Here is a 19,992-nt window from a genome sequence, read left to right as displayed (position 1 = left end):
AAAGCATGTTGCAGAGAAGTGGTTGCAGCTGTAAAAGGCTGTATTTGAACCACGATCGTGATCTTTTAATAAACCTAATTGGTCCTTTACTGTAGGCACACAGAGTAAATAGCATCATCTTTATTGTAGTTAAATACATTTCTGACATCTGAGTTGATTTTTACGTTTTAGAATGTACAATTTCGGTCTCTTCCCCTCAGTGGATGATTTTTTTCAATTAACTCTTTTTTTTTCCCCAAAAAAAATCCAAGTCAACGCTTTTGCACGTCAGCCAAAGTGGGACCAAAGGCAGATTAACACGCAGTCCTGGCGCCTTCACACACCTGTGAACACACACATGGCAACTGAAGCACATGTGTGTAAATCACACCTACATACCTAATATAACTGATATGTGACAGTTTGGGGGCTGCGCAATATAGCTGATGAAGTGGGCACAGACTGGACCCTTTCACTGCTGTCAACTTAACAGTGAAGTGTTTTTTATTTTAACAGACACTTATAGCGGTATAATATCATATTCTGTTACAGTATCTCATTCTCATGTTATTGATTTCATTGCTTCGTCTCTGCCTCTATCCTCTTTGCTGAACAGTATTGATCTGGCGTCCCACGTTCCCAGACTTGCAGAGCCAGAGACTAGATGTTTCCGGGAATAAATCTCTCCTCTTAGTCCATAAAAACCCATGTTCTGCCTTTTAATGCTGAGCACTGTGACCGAATGACTTTATCTTGCCAAGCTTACAGCTTAGGGTCTGTGGGTCAGCATTTTGCACAGCTCCCTCACATTACGTTCAGCTCTTTTCTTGTCCTTATTCACAGTTTTTTCTTTTCCAGTAAGCTCATTTCTCATCCTCACTGTCACTCTTTCTGTCTTTGTCCTTTTCTGTGTAGAAGAAGCTGGTGTTGACATTTCACACCTCGACCCCTGCAGCGTGTAAGCACTTATGGAAGTGCGGGGTGGAGAACCAGGCCTTTTACAAGTACGTCTGCACACACACAAACACGCACACAAATTCATTTTTATTTTTATTGAGTTCTTCCTGTAACTGCTGAGACTGTGCAGGATCAGCTTACACCAAAACCCCGAATCCAGTAGGAACGTTTTGAGCTCTTATATCGAGCCAAGATTTTGCTTCACTTCAAAACCGACTTAATTTTAGCACATTATCTCCTTAATTTACTCCCAGTACTGCAAGGACATGTCGTCGTCCTTCACTGGGGAGCAGCTGATTGCTCCAAGGCCATTGATCTCATCTGCAAAGACTATTGACCCCACTGGCACGGAGGGAAGGGAAACAAGGTTCATGACAAGACAAGATGCTAACATCTATGTTCATTAATGTAATCGAGAATCAAATATAGTGGGCAAGCACAACAGATCTGCTCCTTTTTGTCAATCCCAGTTCAGTGAGAATATGAGGAGAGCAGACTGATGAATATAAAACAACCGAGATGGAAAAACACAAGAGGATGTCACATCTGCAATGTAAAATTTGCACAAAATAACAACCCAGGATCTTCAAGAGATCCTGAACCGTTCATCTTTTCCTATCAGCTTCACACTTATTCATCATTCCTCAACCAAGATGGCTATTCTTCATTTAAGGTTGTTCCTGAGCTTGATATTAGCAGTTGGATCTTTTGCTCATGTCTGAGAAGATGAGCCGTGTGAAAAGAAAAGGAAGAGGCACCAAACAGCAAAGTGCGTGTGGGCGTGGAGGGGGATAAGAAGGCTCAGCGGCTCTGAACAGCTGGTCTCATTTGATGGAGAGAGGTCAGGCTGGAGGAGATGAGATTTTCCAAAGGTTTGACGCAAGAACTGGAGGCTGCTTTGTGACGGATTTCTCTACGGTGGCCTTCCTCCTCCACACTGTCAGTCAATCTGAAGGTCTCCCGCTCTCTCTTAACTGCAGGCATTCTTCACTTTTCACATGCTTTTCTCTCTGCCTTGCTTTATTTTATCAAGAGGCACCATACATGCAGACAATCTTACAAAAGGAAGACATCGTTATGAATTTGTAAAATAGCCCTTGCCCCATACAACCCTGAATACTGACTTCCTAATGACAGCAGCTCATGTGTCTCTAAAAGGCGGACTGAGATGGAGTGGATGTCAGCTCGGATGTCAGACAAGCATCAGAGCCGCTAAATCAAATCAGAGTGAATTGAGTTTGTGAACGGCAGCCAAGCAGAGCTTTTCCAGCATATGGTGTCTCGTGCACGAAGGAGAGCAGACATGTGTGTGTCTGTGCTCTAGCTCCTTCTCTGCTGCACTGGAGTCTGGTTTCACATGATAAATTATATAGAATGAAACATGAAGGTTTGACCTCCAGCCATGAGCTTTTAAAAAGACACACCGTGCTGTAAGCTTGTTGAGAGGCTACTCTGTGTTCTGCGAGAAAAAAAATTATTGTGATGAGAGTTTGAGCCTTTAAAAATCTGTTATTCTGCTACGACATGTGTTAGTCAGGGTTCAGTGTGCAAGGCTGCTGTACACGTAATGTGTCTCTTTTTGTTTCTTCCTTTCTTTGTCTGACAGGTGTGCAAAGTCAAGTCAGATAAAAACAGTTTCCAGCAGTAATATCTTCTTCAAAGGCAGCAGGTTCAGATACAGGTGAGGTGTATTATATGATTAAAGAAATCATAAGGAATATGTGCAAAGAGAATTGGGAACAACAGAGATGAGGGGGGTATGGTACATTTCAAGCACTGAAATGTAAAGAGTTAATTTTGTGTAAAAGTGTACAGAGTGTTTCGGTCCTGCACATTGTCACCTTACTCTTTACTAACAGCAGCATCATCTTACCCCATGCATTTGTTGCCAAAGTGACAAAAATGGATGGAAAATTAGATCATCAAGACACCAAATAACCAAGATGGGAGTTCTCGTCATTGCACATCAGCACCTACATCCTGGTTTCTATGATTTACTGACTCTAATATCACCGGAAAGCTTCTATATACTCTGTTATTGAAGCTAAGTGAGCCCTGATTCTCCTCTCAGACAAAGCTCTTTACCAGGCTTACACTTCAGCCTGCCCCATTTCATCAGCTTGCTGAAGCATTTTGGCTTAAGGGCTCAGCGATGAGTAATAGCATATGGTGGAATTTGTTCTGAAAAATGGGAATTGGTCATTTGTGCAAAACAGGACTGAGATTTGTATCCCATAAATGAAGGCAGTTTATGCAAAGCCGAGCAGATCGGGTCTTCACATAATGTGTGTTGATCCAGCTGATTCCAGTATTTCCACCAGTGCTGATGCCACTGTCGCTTGAGATATGAAGTGCGTATGTTTTATATCACCCCCTAATTTATGACTTAAACATCAGTCTAAACAACAATAGATTAATGGGTAAGATGAAGAAGCCTGCTGGCTTTAAACAGTGCAGTTACAGTCTGACTAATGAAGCTGCCGACTGATGGCAGGAAACTGTCTGCTCAACAGGAACAACACTGAATGTAAGCCGAGTGGCATCAAATCTGATTTTCTCCTTTTCTTTTATGACATGAAGCAATCGGTGTAACTCAGACATACTGTCCGTGAAATTATAGTAGCACATTAAAAAACAAAAAATGCTCATGGGAAACTCTGCATTCATATGAAAAACTGCAAAGACCCTTGCTGCATTAATAGAAATTAAGAGTATAAGTAGCAGCCAAGTGCTGCTATTCAAATGCACTTCATTAACTGAATGATTACTTCAAGTAAAACTCATTCGAGACATTCTCAGGAGGGGACATCCCAGAAAATTCACCCCAAGGTCAGGTCGTGCAGTGCTCAGAGAAACTCAGACTCTATAGAACTCAGTTAGCATGTTAAATGCTAAAGTTCGCAACAGTACATTTAGATAACAACTGAACAAGTGTGGCTAGGTGGATTCTTAGGAGAAAGTCTCTTCTTTCTAACAACAAGGCAGCACAGCTTAGGTGTTCAAAATTATATCTGTCCAAAAAATAAGACTTTTGGAACAATGTGCTTTGGACAGTCAAAGTCAAAGTGGACCGAATTCCAGCACAAACTGTGATGCATGGTAGTATACTCATATGGAAACGATATATATAAATCTTATAAAGTTTGTATCTGTCTTGTGTGAAACTTGTATGAAAAGCATACAAGAGTGAAAACAGATATAAGATCCCTTGAAAAATTCTAGAAATGAAACTTGTATGTTTTGGATACTTAATAAAACAATATATGAAAGTAATGAGAAAGTGGCCACTTTCATGAGTAAATCATATAAGCCTTATATGATTCACTATATGAAGTAGGCCACATCTTATGCAAGTGTTTTATAAGTTTTTACTATTTCTTTTCCATATGGGTAGGGTTGATGATATGGGCTTAATTTGTAGCCACAGGACCTCTACATTTGCAGCCGTTGAGCCGACCATAAACTCCTTTGCACACTAAAGATTTCTAGATTCAAATGTGAGGCTGTCTATCAAACAACTTGGATCAATATGACAATGATCCCAAGCAACTGCAACAGACTGTTTGAAAAAGGAATGATTCGAGGCGTTGCAATGGTCCAGTCAAAGTCTGGACCTCAAACCGACTGCAATGCTGTGATGGGACCTTAAGAGAGCTGCGCATAAACAAATACCTGTGATGTGAGAGACTTATAGAACAGACATATAGAAAATTATTACTTCATATTATTGTTGCAAAAGGTGGTTCTACAAGCTACTGCTTATTTTTTCAGATGATAGCATAGAGTGAACTTATTCATATTACTGTCACAAAGGGCCTCGGGAGGTTTGTATAGTTCTACAAATATGCATGTAAATGAAAAGGAGTACATTTTTTACAGACCTGCCTATAGGGAGACTAATGACCTGCCATCGTAACATTTTATTTTCAATTACAGTATTTTTATAAACACAAACCAACCTTTAACTTATGTGTTTTTCTGTGTTAGTGGCAGAGTAGCCAAGGAAGTGATAGAAGCCAGCTCCAAAATTCAGAGAGAGCCACCAGAAGTGCGCAGGTAAGGACATCTGAGAAATTACCTGAAGTCACACTATTTCATATAAAACATAAAATAAGGACAATTTCATCTATTGTTCTGCAGATATGAATACCAGAGTGCACATGGTGGTGTTATGTAAGGGTGTTAAAAAATGTATGACGTTCATGTTTTTCAGAGCTCAGTTTGGTCAGAGTCGAAGTTTTAACTCTCTGAGCCATAAAAATCTCATCATGAACATGGAACCTTTGGTACCTGCACTGCCCTCCACCAACGAATACGAAGAGACGGCCGTAGACAGTGGTAGGAGAATACTGCTTACTACAGACCCAAATACACACAACAGACATGCACTCATGCCCCTCTAAGAGACATTTGTGAAGTCACATGGGATCTTCCTTGTGTAGGAAGAAATCCATACACAAAACTCAGAGAGAGAGAGCTTTAATTGAGCAGCTGATGCTCCCATCTCGCCATCAATCCTGTCTCCCTGGTGACCAATTGCGACATACTAAAAATACCCTCTCATGATCCCCCCTAAGGATCCCACTATAATTCTGACTGTCAGTTTTTCCATGTGTCTGCACCTTTGTGTGTTTTTGCAGACTAAGATTCCATTTTTCCTACTCAGACATAAAAGGCTGATGGGGTGTAGATGTCACCCTGCCGGGCAGGCTGCGCATACACAGAAGTTTTTAAATGAAAACTGATACCATAGATGCATCTACAAATAATCTTAGTAACCTCCACCTCAAGGTCAGAGGTCAAGTTTTCTTAAAATCTTATGAATGCGATAACTCGAGAAGAAAGTGACCTAGGATTTTCAAATGGATAAAATAGGTGCATCGGCTAAATATCTAGGATGAGTTTGAATCGCGGTGACCTTGACCTAAAGGTCAAAGGTCAGAGTTCAAGTTTTTGAAAATCTCCTTTGATCTCAATCTCATTTCTCACAGCATTTTCTTTGTGTACTTCACACATTACAATAACCTGTTTTCATGTTTTCAAACCACGGATAGTGCCTGAGTCCTGTCTTCACTTAGCTGCTGTTGATTAGAGGATTAAAACTCTTGGTCAAAACACTGTTGTGGATGAAGAACGATTTGATGCTCATTTTACCCTCAGTTAAAATTATATCCATCCAGCCAGGCACGTCTCTTCCATCGCCTCAGAGCTTCTCCTCTCCTTCAGTCAGTATTTTTCACCTCTCCTGTCCTCACCTTTAATCCACCTGAACCACATTCGTTAGGTTCTCAAACATGTACAGTGCAGTCATGCTGTTGCACCATCACTGTCTACAAATTATTTATAGACTTCATCGCTTTCTCTCATGCCTTTTTTTGACAGATTTTAAGGTCACTCCGTCGTTTTATCCACCTCTATTCTTCTTTGTTGCTTGTCTCTGTTTTTCACTCATCTCCCTTCATCCCATTTACAGGAAAATCAATTCTTTCTTGGCTCGGGGTCAAAGACCTGCAGTAGAAACCATCTCGGCTGTCTCAGCTGGTTTGGGCGGGACAGTAGGCCAAATAAAGGGCCTTGTACAGGATACAGGCTGAGTAAATAACATAAGATTAAATTTGAAAATGCCTTGTTTTCTTCTGCAGTTCCTGCCTTTCCCTCTGGTAATAAGATATTAAGTGATATAGTTGTAAATTATTTTAAAACATTAGAGGTTTAACAGTAAATATAATAAACTGAAGAGTTTACAAGAAAAAAGACATTTTAAAAAGAGATGAAGACATAGATTGTTCAAATTAAGATTTTTAAATATTCATGTATTGTCAGACTCACAATATGCATGAAAAATGTAGAAAGAGAATTTGAGAGAGCACTTCTTAACACAGGCGTCTTAATGCGAAGCAGGTACGCACATGAGCCCGTGCTATAGTCCTCCTCCCACAAGTTTCCAACATTGCATATGGGAGTTTATAGAAGCTTTTTTTCCTCACTGACAAAAAAAAGATGCTGAGTAGAGCTAAGTTTAAATGTCAATTTATTATTGAAAATGAATTACATTCAAATTTCAACTTCACCATTTGCATGTGAGTTTTCGATGGTATCATATTTGCTGCATCTGGCTTTTTTTTTTTTTTTTTTGAATTTATTGCTTTAAATATTTGTTTTGCCATTTATTTAGGTTTTTTGTGCTAATGTTGTGGAGCTATAAAAAACTCATCAAAATTAATTCAATTCAATTCCATTAAATTTTATTTCAAAAGCACCAAATCACAACAACAATTGCCTCATGGTGCTTTATGTTGAAAGTCAAGACTCTACAATAATACAAAGAAAACATGTGACAGGAAGCCAGTATAGGAAATATGCTCTGTCTTGCACCTGGCATTAAGGAGTTAATAAGTAAAATTTTTTAGATAATAACCTGAAATGTGACTAATCGATGGCAGGAAAAAAAAAGGAGAAAGAAAACAAGCTTCCATGGGAGTCAGATGAGAGTTATGTGATTTGAGAGTTTAATTACGTTGCATGTTTTCACCCAACCGATGTGATTGGACGACACATCACTGTTTCATGAGCTGATTCTGCTAAGGTGGCTGACGCAAGGACTTTAAGATAAAGTGTCCTCAAGATGGTTTAGGGTCACAGTCTATATTCAGAGCACTAATCTCAGCCTTTACAGGGGAAACAGGAAGCTGACCCAAGGTCATAGCTGACCTTGTTCTGTTTGTACAGTTTGCTCCCTACTTATCTACCACAATCCAAACGCATACACTCTGGCTATGTTTTCTCTAGGAACATCATTAATGGATGTTTTATAGCCATCAGGCTTCATATTTCCGCCTCACAATCCATGTTTTTGCAGCAGTTAATGCAGCATGTGATCCAACAAAATCTTTCATTTTCAGTCTCACAGCGAGGCGAGTATTGTAGTGAATAAAGTTGGATTGTACCCAGTTTGCTGTAGAATTGGAATTAGGTTTATTTTATTGGTGGAAAGACTCAGATAAAGACAGGGTTGCAGAGAGGAAAAGAAAATGATCCCCCATCCCGTCCTGAGTCAGGCCTGTCCCCCTGTAATCAGTTAGATTAGCTGCCCCTTTGCCACCAGGACCACCTGGTTATATTTAGAAATTGCAGCTTTGGGCCTGATCCTCCTCTAATGCCCCCTCCACTCTTTGTTACCATCGCTGACATTCACAGGAGGGCCCACCATGTCTGTGCATAAGCGAGAGAGAGAGAGAGAGAATGTCTCTGGTGCATTGGTGTGTCTCTCACCATCTCTATAAGTGTTTGTGTATAGGCGTGCGTGTGTTGGAGCTCAGCTGGCAGCCCAGTCAGTCAGGGTCTTTGTGCAGACAGCTGGTCCGGCTTTTGTCATCAAACTGAATGATGGAGCTTCTAGGGCACAGAAACAGCAGTGATGTTGGAGGCAGCCTCGTGCAGGGTAGTTTGGAACTGGGCGACGGTCCCGGTGTCGACAACACCCAGAATTACGGGAGCAAAATAGGGGGACTCGAACTCGACATGACACCAGAGAGGCTGCGGGAAGAAGGGATGAAGCAGAGAGAGGTTGGAGCTCTTGAAGTATTCCACCCAGGAGAGGCTGAAGATGAGCAAGACTCATCGATAGTAGTGGCTGAGGCCTTGAGGTGCCAGGTGAAGATAACAACCAGGCGAAGCCTCCACCTACGTATAGCCAATCACACAAGACGGGATGTCTATGTGCGACTGGTGGGCAATGGGGGTCGCATCGCTGGATTCAGTACTGGACCTCAGAGAAATATACTGGAAGAGAGTAAGCCAAGTGGAAAAGGTCACTGTGTGAAGTTTCTTTTAGCTCCTAATAAATGTATCCTTTGACATTTTTTCCCACAGTCTAACCAGGAGGTAACGCCTTTTAAATTTGTGAGCCTGGTAGCTCAGCAGTTAGTTGCCAGGTCTGTTGTGGCAACCGCCTGATGCAAACTGTGAATGTAAGCTGCCAAACATGGGACTCTCAAGAGGCTGCTTTAATAGAAGTGTGCATGTGTGCATAGTTTAAGTATTACTCATGTTATGCGGACTTGATTTTGTCCCCATAACATTAAACATCTGGGTACCCAGAAGTAAATCATGAAATAGGGTTAGAATTAGGTCAGGTTGAAGTTAGGGTTATTGTTGAAGATCTAGTGGTACGATTAAATCTTCAGCTGCTCTTCACACCACTAGAAATACTAAATGTGGCTCGTGTGAAAAGTGTGCTGGATGGAGCGCGTGGGAGGCAGCATATATGACACCCACTCGTTAGCTGTAAATTTACAGATCATTACCTGCTCTCTTCTTACATCCGCGCAATGTGATGTCACAGGGGCTCTGTGCATCCTGAGGACCTGACTGGTTAAAGACTGGACATTTGCATCTGACATTTACTTCTGCTGGATCATATCTGCTAAAGTTTAGCACCCTGCTCTGCATATTTACAACCTTAAATGAAATGATGATTAAGCAGATGGGTCAAGATAAGGCACTTTAAATATTTGATTAGTAGATTTGGGAATAAGTTTAAATGAATTAAATGATTAAGTTAAATTAGTAAATAGTGAAGGATTAACAAAAGCACAAGTACTGATTTTTTTTTAATGATAATGCTTAATAGTTTTAGTTTTACTCCACCTATCTTTATCCCACTGGCTAAAATATCCTTTGAGCTTCATCAGTGATCCTATAAACAATTGACATGCAGATGAAAGACAAAGCAATTCCCTCATTTACAGACACAGTGAGAAAGAATTATTGCTAACCTATTATATTTCAGCATTTTTGATGCCAAAAGATGTATTCTCATCATGAAAGACTGCAATCAGTTATGCACTTATGTGCGTTTAGCTGACTTAACAAAGTTATATCACTTTCACAAATCGGCGATGATTTTGGTTGAAAAGTAGATTTTATAATTCGACTGATGAAGCTGTAATCCTTCAAACAGCTCAAAAATTGAGCTTAAAAGTTAAAAAAAAAAAAAGAGCTGAGCACACAGTTAATGTTCAGAAATAGCTGATTTATTTCTGAACAATCATAGAGACAAATTTACTTTTGAAGTGTTTGAGTGCTAAAGATGAGGTTACATGACAAAGATGAATCGGTCTCTCGGCACTTGCATAACAAGGGAAACCGCTGCTCTGAGTACTAGTGTGTGTGTGCGTGTTTGCATAGGCACGAGGATGATGTGCATCACCTCATCTATGGAGAGGCTTTCATGTGAGCTAACAGGACAGACTGGATCATAAATGGGAAATAGCAGCAGCAGCTGCAGCAGCAGTGATGTGTTTAGTTAAGTCAGACAGAACTCAGGATTTCTTCTTTGTAAATTTACAAAATAATTTTTACTCCTAATCTCAGGCTTAGCTGGTCATGATGTGAACTCGACAGTCTCTGCTGCATAGATTTCTAATACGTTACAGTGCAAACAGGATACAGGTACCATTTTAATGTTAGTCAGCTTTCAGTGTGTCATAAAATCAAACATCCAACTGTAATGGACACACTGCCACACTTATGAAGGATAGATTTAATAATAAGCAATGCACCTGAGGCAGTCATATGCTGCCGTGTGGCTATCAAGATTAGGACCCAATATGCAGGACTTGGAAGCAACACTGAACTCAAAATACAGCTTTACTGCTGGACTCACAGGAATCAAACTAACAAAAGAACCTAAGCTGAGCAGATACCAGGAATTTACTAACTAGAAAACTGTACTGGAGACACATAACACATGGGATGCAAAAAAAGAGTAAGGGATGATGCAACAAAGAAAAATGACGAGGGAGGGGAAGCAAACGCAACACAAGTCACAGAAAACAATAACTATCACAATAAAACAGGAAGGTATGACTGAAAGAGAACGGAGGGTTAGCTTTACATAGAGTGGGACTCTGTTCTGATTCATAATTTTACATATAATGTTGTATGTACCGTGTGCCAAGCAGTTCTGCCTTGGTTGCTTTTGAGTCCTTTCTTTTTGTCCTCCCCACTTAGCTACTTAGCTACTTTTTAAAAACACGATTTACAACCTGAAGAGGTGATAAAGCGATAGATCTTTCAGCCCAATTCTACTTTTTCTGCATAATCCATCATACATGTAATGTAATCAAATGAAAAAGTCTCTTTTTAAAACTTGTTTTATTAGTTTTAACCTTTTAACTTTATGCATCAAGCAAAAATTGAATTATATGCAACAGTCTCAGACTGGAAGAAATTTGTTTAACATTTAAACTTATTTTCTGCACATTCCAGCACATAAAATAAAATCTTTTTTTGTGTTTACACTCGGTCTTTCAAATAGATGCAAGTAAAACACAGCAGAAAATAAATAAAATCAAAAACTATCGGTCCTGTTGCTCTATTTTCACCTGTAAAGCAGGAGTGAGGTAGGCAGAGGTTTACCCTGGTGTGCCACAGCGGTCAGTTGAAGAATCCGCGAGTTTCTCTGTGAATTTCCCATTACGTAGTAGCACACTCGGTGCTTGCTTGGAAGTTTAGGGGTTTTTGTTTGATGTAAAAATAAGTTTTCTTCCCACGCACAACGGACATTAATGTTTTCATCACTTTTTACGGAATCAAACTTAAAGTAAGGTCAGTACTTCCACGCTTTAAACGCTGCATGCTCATACTCTCTCCTGCACTCGATATATGATCCATTGTTGATCTGCACACACCTGTTGCCACGAACGTCGCACTCGCTTACGTCACTGTCATGAGACATTCTCGCAAAAAAATCACGGTTTTAGTAACGCGCGTTCTTACGGGAAAGTAACGGTAATCTAATTACCGTTTTTGCAATAGTGACCCCTTACTTTACTCGTTATTTGAAAAGGGTAATCGGATTACAGTAACGCGCCCATCTCTGGTAATGACAACACATTTGTGGAAAGGGAATAATCAAAAATCAAGTCCAGTGCAGAATTTCAGTAAAGGAACAAACTGCAATAATTACAACTGAGTTTTGTTTTCTTTTGCTGCAAGCATCATCGTCGTCGTCGTCGCCATCACTGTGTTGTTTTTCTTCTGCTGCAGCTTCCATGTTTTTATTCCTCCCCCCTTTTTTCCCTCCCTGAGTTCACACACTTGTTGGCTTTTTGCCTGCTGTGTTTCCATGGTAGCAGTCACCACTCACTCTTCAGCACTCCTTTGCCCTTTCTTTCTTTTTTTATTTTATTTTTTTTATCAATTTATAATTGAATCGGGAGCACGGTAACTCATTAGTCACTCTGACACTGAGTTTCTGTATCTGATATTATACCACTTTCAATCAATGGATCATAAAAACATTGCAGATGTAATGTTTGTCATGTATTCTCATCAGGTTTTGACCCTTCTTTCTCAGTTTGTGAGGCTACATGTTTTCAGCTGTGTTTGTAATGAACATGAGTCTGTGTTCCTGTCTAGCTATCTTTGTGAGGACCGGAATCTGCATTCTACTATACTTGTAAGAACCGACAGTCACTTGTGAGGACACACTCACCGGTCCTCAAAAGTTTGAAGGCCTTTTTGAGGCCTAAATGTGGTTTTAGTGTCAGGGTTACAATTAGGTTATGGTTAGGGTTAGGGTAAGGGGCTAGGGAAACCATTATGTCAATGAAGGTCCTCACTAAGATAGCTGAATGGGCTTGTGTGTGTGTGTGTGTGTGTGTGTGTGTGTGTGTGTGTGTGTGTGTGTGTTGGAGACCAAAAATTTGAGGTTTACTATGCTTGTGCCACAAGACAGCAAGATGGATTATGGATTACAGGTGTAGACTGAGTCATATGTCACTGAACATTTACCTCCCAGCTCATACTTAATCCACAGCAGGAAGACAGCTAGGCTTATTTTTAACACTCACTTACACACATGCGCGCACACCTACACACACACACATTATATATTTCCATTTATCAACAAATGTGTGTGTATTTAGGCATTAATCTCTCGCACCTCATCAATCTCAAAGAGTAATATGTAACTGCACACCAGAGTATTATTTTGCTAGCTGAAATTTGTACACACCAACAGAATCAGGAGGTCTTCATCGCTGCATCAACTGTTGCTCACACTCACAGAGGTGTTGTCAGCTGCTCACATCACTGCACCAAACGCAGTGACTTATATCTATGCTATGCACTTGCAGCGTAGCATTATTATGGTTTCACCAAATTGTGTGTTGATGCCACAGTTGGGTATTTATTTATTACTCAGTTGCTGTTTTTCCAAGTCTGAAGCTTTATCCTTACGTGAGCGAATAACGCCATCTTGTGGTCAATGTAGTCAACAGCAACACACACAAAAAAGGCAAAGCTGAGAGGTCTCCATTCCCAGCTGCATACAAAGTAATATTGATTTTTGCAGGCCGATTACATCCTGCACAGTGTGCTAATACTAAGAAAAAGTCAAGCAAGTGGTGATAAAGGCAGAGCTCTCGATATATGTTTAGACTAAAACTATTATATTCTTTATTCAAATAATCTGCTTTTAAAACATCAAGCTTTGCAAAGTGTGAAATTGTTCATATTTACATTAAAGAGAGATCACATTGGAGAGCAAAATAATCTTCTGTCTTTTAGTTACAAACTCTAAATGTGCTTTTTGTAGCTCCCCTGTGAACTGTGCAAGACACAACGCTGAAAATGCACTTTTTAAAAAAGTATCGAAGTCTGCTCATCATCTGTTCTGTAAATAAAAGGTGAAATAATTATGAATGTTTATTAAAAACAAAGATATTTTGACTTCTGTTTCCCCCTCACCAGGTGTTGCTGCTGTGAAGGACTCGGTCCCCTTGTCTCCCCTCAAATCTTCAGCTGGGTCTGCAGATGCAGAGCAGCAAAGTACTGAAGCAGGAAACTCTGCTTCGGGCAATGACTTGCAGCCTCGTGTTTCCATGGAAACCTCAAATCTCCGACCTCAGACGCCCAAAGCTGAACATGAATTGGAGGAAGACGATGAGGCCAGCGGCACACTGACCATTTCTGAGCTTACTTACAGGTCAATAAATCTTTATAATAAACTGTCAAAAGCAGCTTTTTTTAATTATAAAAGCCTCAACAGCTGCTTTCGGCTGAATGATCATTTTTTGGCTCATGTGTTCGGTGTAAACAGTAAAGATGGTTGTGTTTTTGATGGATGCAGTTGCCGGTTTTTGGAAAGAAAACTCCAAATTCAACCCATTTTCTCTAGCAAAGGACAAATTTTAGAGTTTTTAACATTTTAGGAGCAAAAGGTATCTCTCAGGCATAAGTGAGATTCAGGACATTCAGCAGACACTGAATCTGAACATTAGTAACATTCATTGGGTGAACTCAGGCTCAGGTTTGCTTATTCTCTCTCTTCTCCAGTCCCTGTGCCAGCATGCTTCCCACCCCAGTGGACGACAGCCAGGGAGGAGTCGACTTGCTCTTCTCCTCTCCAGTTCAAAGCCCCGCCAGGTTGCTTAGGGAGCTCCATGCTGATCCTGACATCCAGGCCCAGCTGGAGGCCGAGAGGGAGCGAGACAGGGCCTATGAGCGCACCCGCCTGGCCGCGAGAAGTCGAATGAGCGGAGTCCTGACCAGCAGTCTGCGCCTGCTGTCATCCAATGACAGAGTCAATGCTTGCGTGTTGAGCGTGGCCCGCTTTGTCGCTGTGGTAATGGGGGTCCTGCTCGTCACCGTGCCCACACTGCTGCTGCTGCTGGAGTCAGATATTGACGTGTCCTTCCTCCATGAGATCCGGCAGACACCGGAGTTTGAGCAGTTTCACTACGAGTATTACTGCCCGCTCCGACGCTGGATCCTGTGTAAGATCAGCATGGCCATGGAGAACCTGTGGTCAGACTGAGAAGGGAAAAGACATTCAGAAAAAGAGCAGAGAGAAGAGGCACTGTGAGGAAAACAAATACGTCCAAGTGTATGTCTTAACATGTGATTTAATCTTATATTTAATCTAGTATTCAGCCAAAACACCAGTCTGCCAAAGAGATGAAATGAGACTGTAGTTTATTGGCTCACAAAATTCTTGTTGGATGTTTCATTCAAAAAATCAATTACATTTCTGTCAGGATCCCTAAAATGAGTTAAAAACACTGGGACAAGAGCATTTGTTTCACCTCTTTGGCTGCGTAATTTGCTGCTTGGAAGAGAGAAATACGATTTTAATAGTAGCATTTAGTCACTTGTTAAGATAAACACTTCAGATAGTGATGAAGTGAAAAGATAGAGGACAGTAATGCTCAAGGAGGAACTTGTGGAAAGGGATGTAATGGACATAGAAAAAGTCCCAAAAAGAAGAAATTTGAATGGCTGTTCACTCCTGATGCTGATAAGTTGATGCGGAGACTCTCCACAAACCTTTCTGATTGGTTCCTGTCCTTGGAGCACCTGATTGGTAACAGAGCCTGTCAGTCATGACGGAGTGGGTGGACGCAGAAAGCTATGATTGATTAGTCACTGAACAACAACATCCACAGTCAGAGGTACATTATATAAATATATACATATATATTTAAAAAAAACAAAACAAGAGATATTGATAATAATGCCAATTAAAAAAACTTGTTTTTAACATTTTGTACATTTTTATGTGATCAGATCTTTCAGGAATTTTTCAGTCAGAGGATCTACTTTGAGCTTATTTTCAAATTAATAGTTTACAAAAGATTACAAAAAAAAAGCGAATTTGCTGAGATTTATCAGGGTGTGAGTGTTGAGAAACTATTTTTTAGGACTACCACCAACAGTTGTTGGCTTGGTAGCACCCTGGCTTTTTCCTACAGAGGCTATAGCACAAATCTTTTACACAGATCACTGATTACAACTGTTTCAGATTACGTGATGTCATTTTGGAAAGATGAGGAAGGCCGGAGAAAAACTCTCAGCTTTTTTTCTTTGATAAAATGTGTTTCGATGAAAGTGTAAATGTCATCTGAACTAAATGTTAGCTCATTAGTTTACGGTCGCTCATGCATCTTCAAACAGTGTGGACAGTCTGCGGTAAACGTATGAAAAAAGGAAGAAAAGGTTACATGGAAGTTTATGAGGGAAAATAATCGTGGAATTGAGGTTCGTTTTTGATTAGTCAGCAATGTGCTACTTCACAGGGAGCTGTGCATAAGTTTCAGGAGAAACTAAAGATGGGTTGGTGTGGCTGACTCAAAAGAGTGTGCTCCAACGACACTGTGGGACAAGTGATGCGTGTAATGGCCTGAAACCGCTCATGAAGGTATTGTATTGGCGCGGTTGCAGTTGCAGTTATTAATCTTGCAGAATAAGATCAGCAGTTTGGTCACAGACACAGTCATTGGAGTACATTTCTAAAAGCTTCTGTGGTTGCATCATGTTGAGTATTTATCTTTGGATGTGACCAAAGACAGAGGTATCATGTTGCACTGTAGACACAGTGAATCATGGGATTCTGGTTTGAGGAGATTTAAGGTTCTGTTCATGGATATATACTTCTGATTTGGCTTAAGTATTTACCCCGACCAGTCACCAAATAAACTAAAACCTCTTTCCTAGCACTGTATAGGCCCCACAGGTACTGGCAAAATCCTCTGAGAGTGAGCATTAACGATCCTCTGTTTCCTGGGAATGCTTGATCAGATTGGGACCTAAGGATATTGGATGACAGGTCAGCACTGCTTTATTTGCTTTACTTGATAGATATCAAAGTATATTAACACGAAGGCCTACAGTTTCATAGCGAAACAGTCCCTATTCACTTCAGGTGTGAGTGTTTGCATAGACTCATCATCAATGTCATGATAATCTGTGGATTTTAATGATTTCTTTGAGCAGTTTTTTCAGGGTGGAATGATTTTACAACATACATCTTTAATGATTATAAAAACACAAACTTTGTGCATGAGTTTCAATTTATTTTGGATTTTCTCTAATTCACAAAGGGATAGTTTAAGTATAAGTCAAAAGTATGCAGGCTTAAATATATAGATGTACTCTGACTAATATTTTGTTGAAAATCTCTTGTTGCACCTTGACCTCGTGCTTTTGGTAGCCATCAACATGTCTGTTGTAATTCTAGCTGGACATCTGACCATTCTTGGCAGAACTGGTAGAGTTTATTTATTATTTATTCAAGCGACACCCTGTGTCCACCCTGTGTCGATTAGGCAAAGTCCAAAATACATTCAAAATAGTGCAGCCGGTCTGCTGTACATTGATTCCATGCTGGGAAAAGAACAGTTCAAGGAAATCATTAAAAGCCCAAAGTTGCCATGATCTTCATGACGAGTGCATGTAAACATCTGACCACAACTGTAACTTGTTGTTGATTGGTGTGTAAATTTAGGATCAACTCAAGTCATTGGAAGTGACATCCTGCTATATGTATACACAGGAAAACTGATCTGGATCAGAGTGTAGGATTTTAGAAATTATTCACATTTGTCTGCCATGAAAGTATAAAAGGTGAGGTCATATATAAAGCAAGCCAAGGTTTCTGTGTGTGTGCTGTCTGTATAGATGATCTCAAAAGTGTCACTAAGTAAAAGTTTACTTTTTGGACCTTACAGCCATCAACTTGTTGGTTGAACCTGTGACGATGGCTGTCTGTTACGACATAGTGACTCTGAATGAAAGTGATGTTAAATGGCTTCAGATCAAATGAAAACAGATGTAGTTGTGTCCGAAATGTAGTTTGATTTGGATCAACTTCTCAGGAAAGGGCATTTATGCAGTTTATGTTAAAAAATTAAAAAGTCATTAATAAAAAAAAACATGCATATACACACCATGTAATTTATCCATAACCTTTATCTCATATGTCTTGCTATTTAGAATAACCAAGCACTGTAGGTGAAGTTAGACATTAATATGTTGGCTGACTGTCTGTGTTGTTGTAGCATAATTTCACATAACTAATGTATGCATCCATGTCAGTTTCATTAAAATACTACACAAAACTCCTTCTCTGAGAGCCTGTACGTGCAGTTTGGCCTTCATAGATAAACTTCAATGCTCATTGCACTACTATCAAAACTGGGAATGGCTACACAGTATAATTTCGAGCCAGTCTCGAGGGTCTATTACAAAATCATCACTTAAAGTTGATTTTTCCACTCCTTGTAGTCTTTGTAAGTGAGCTGCTACAGAGGCTTCTGCAGTGCACAGCCCTCACATTCTCTTCTATTTATTCTGCCTCATGTTATCAGCTGTGTTGTCGTGTAACTGTGGACTTTATGCATTAACAAGCTTTATGCATATATAGCAGATATGCAGTAACAACAGGAACAAGTTTATTTGAGGACAAAGCATTTATTTTCCTACTACAGCACATGCACTGAGTTTCAAAGGTGAAACTGAGCAAAGGGCCAAATGACTCTGATGAAGATGTTTGCATCTAACGCTGCAGATTCTGAGATTTTTTTTTTTTTAAATGCCTTCACTTGAGTGAACAAAGCTGATCTGTATGCACTGCTAAATGATCACCATAATCTCTGTCTTCATAGCGTGTATGCACAGGCATCAAAGTGCTCAAGAGATTCACCACAGATTAAAAGACTCTTCACGGCTCTAAAGATGCAGGCCTTGGTTCTTTATTTCTGTGCTCCACCTTCCTGCAGTTAAACCAGGGAATCTATCTTTTTTGGTTCCTTTTGCTGACCTCTCAGTGCAAGTTGCATGCCCTTCATCTGTAAATACTGTGTTTATAGCTGTGGCAAAAGAAAAAGATTTCCTTTCTTTCTTTCCTCTGTGTGTCTTGTCTGTGTAAAGCAATCCACTGTAGATTACAGGCTTGGCTGTCTCAACCATCATAGACAAATGCATGTTCTCTGTGTTTTTACCAAGAGGAGAAACTGATGATCTTTTTGAAACCAAAAACCACTTTGCAGTGATCTTTGGACTTAATTTTAGTCACTCACTTCTCAACATAGACTACAGGTGGTTGCTAACTGTGTTAACTTAAGTAATATTCTCATCAGATGAAGAGTAGCTCCTCTAGTTAGCTACATTGTGCTTTTGCTGTGTGCTTGTACATCATTAAAGCCAGACCTCATTGCTAACAGAGCATGCTAGCATATTAGCCACTGATGCCATTAGCAAGGCTAGATTTCATTCACTTTCACTTCACAGAAATGAATTTAATCTCACTAATTGTAAAGTATTAATTCCAACTTGCTCAGATCTTTAGTTTGTAACTAGAAAATTAGAATCAACCACTGACTCATTGCAAACAACAGAAAGGCCTTTGGGGTCTATTTGATACTGTAGCACTATGTTAGTCTGTAGCTCATTTATACATTAACACCCTTTAAGAAAAGGGGAATTGAACCACTTTCAGCTCTTTTTTTTTAGCTACAGAACTTGGGTTTCTGCTATTGACAAACAGCATACAGGATGGACTGGGAGAACAACTTTTGTTGCCTAATTATAAAGAAAACTGTGATAAAGAAAAAAATAGTAAAGTAAAAAAAAATCACATACAATTTGATGTCACGTCTAAGTGCAAATTCAGAAGATACCGGCATGAGTCAAGTATTTACAAACCTTAAATTTAACTGCCTGTCTACATATCTGGAAAGTTAACAGCAAGAACGCTGAACTAACACTTGGAAATCAGATTGTTTAAAACTACTATACACAACCGAATACACTAATACATGTTTTAATTCATTTATTTAAGATTTTAAATATTTGAACTCAGGTCTACTATATGCAAAACTACTGGACATCACATGGTAGAGCAAAATAAACTGTATATTGTTTCAGTGTTGTGTGGGCATGTACAGTAGTAGCAGAATCTCTTGCACGGTCCCTGTATTGTTTTGATTGTTATTGTTAAATCTGATTGTTTTGTTGTTTTATCAGTTAGTCAAGTCATTTTGTTGTTTCTTTTTTGTCATTTTGTCACTTTTAATAATAAACTCTGGGAGATTTGATTTAGGAAGAGTCAGAAAAAAAGGGGAAAACCATCCCTCGAGTAACGACCCCCCCTCTCTACTGGGACAACCAAGCCTTATGAACTTTGTGAAGTGAACATTTTGAATGTTTGTATGTTATAACAGAAAACATGGTTTGTTTTATATGTTAATACTGCCACAATAAAGCTCTCTG

At 39.7% G+C, this 19,992-nt stretch overlaps 1 protein-coding gene across 4 annotated transcripts in view; it reads left to right on the top strand.

Moving 5' to 3' along the window:
• The window catches only part of frmd3 (FERM domain containing 3), a 64,220-nt gene extending 44,228 nt beyond the window's left edge, over window positions 1-19,992 (top strand). For all 4 annotated transcript variants that reach the window (XM_082553613.1, XM_082553611.1, XM_082553612.1 and 1 more), the window contains exons 10-15: window positions 895-983; window positions 2,543-2,617; window positions 4,924-4,992; window positions 5,150-5,274; window positions 13,696-13,930; window positions 14,281-19,992. In XM_082553613.1, coding sequence (XP_082409739.1) covers window positions 895-983; window positions 2,543-2,617; window positions 4,924-4,992; window positions 5,150-5,274; window positions 13,696-13,930; window positions 14,281-14,761 — 1,074 coding nt within the window. In that variant the 3' untranslated portion in view covers window positions 14,762-19,992. The remainder of the gene's footprint in view (window positions 1-894; window positions 984-2,542; window positions 2,618-4,923; window positions 4,993-5,149; window positions 5,275-13,695; window positions 13,931-14,280) is intronic.

Source organism: Aulonocara stuartgranti (assembly GCF_965226115.1).
Source record: "Aulonocara stuartgranti genome assembly, chromosome: 12".
Lineage (NCBI taxonomy): Eukaryota > Metazoa > Chordata > Actinopteri > Cichliformes > Cichlidae > Aulonocara > Aulonocara stuartgranti.
Note: the sequence above shows the minus strand (reverse complement) of the source record. Positions and strands in the feature narration are given on the sequence as shown.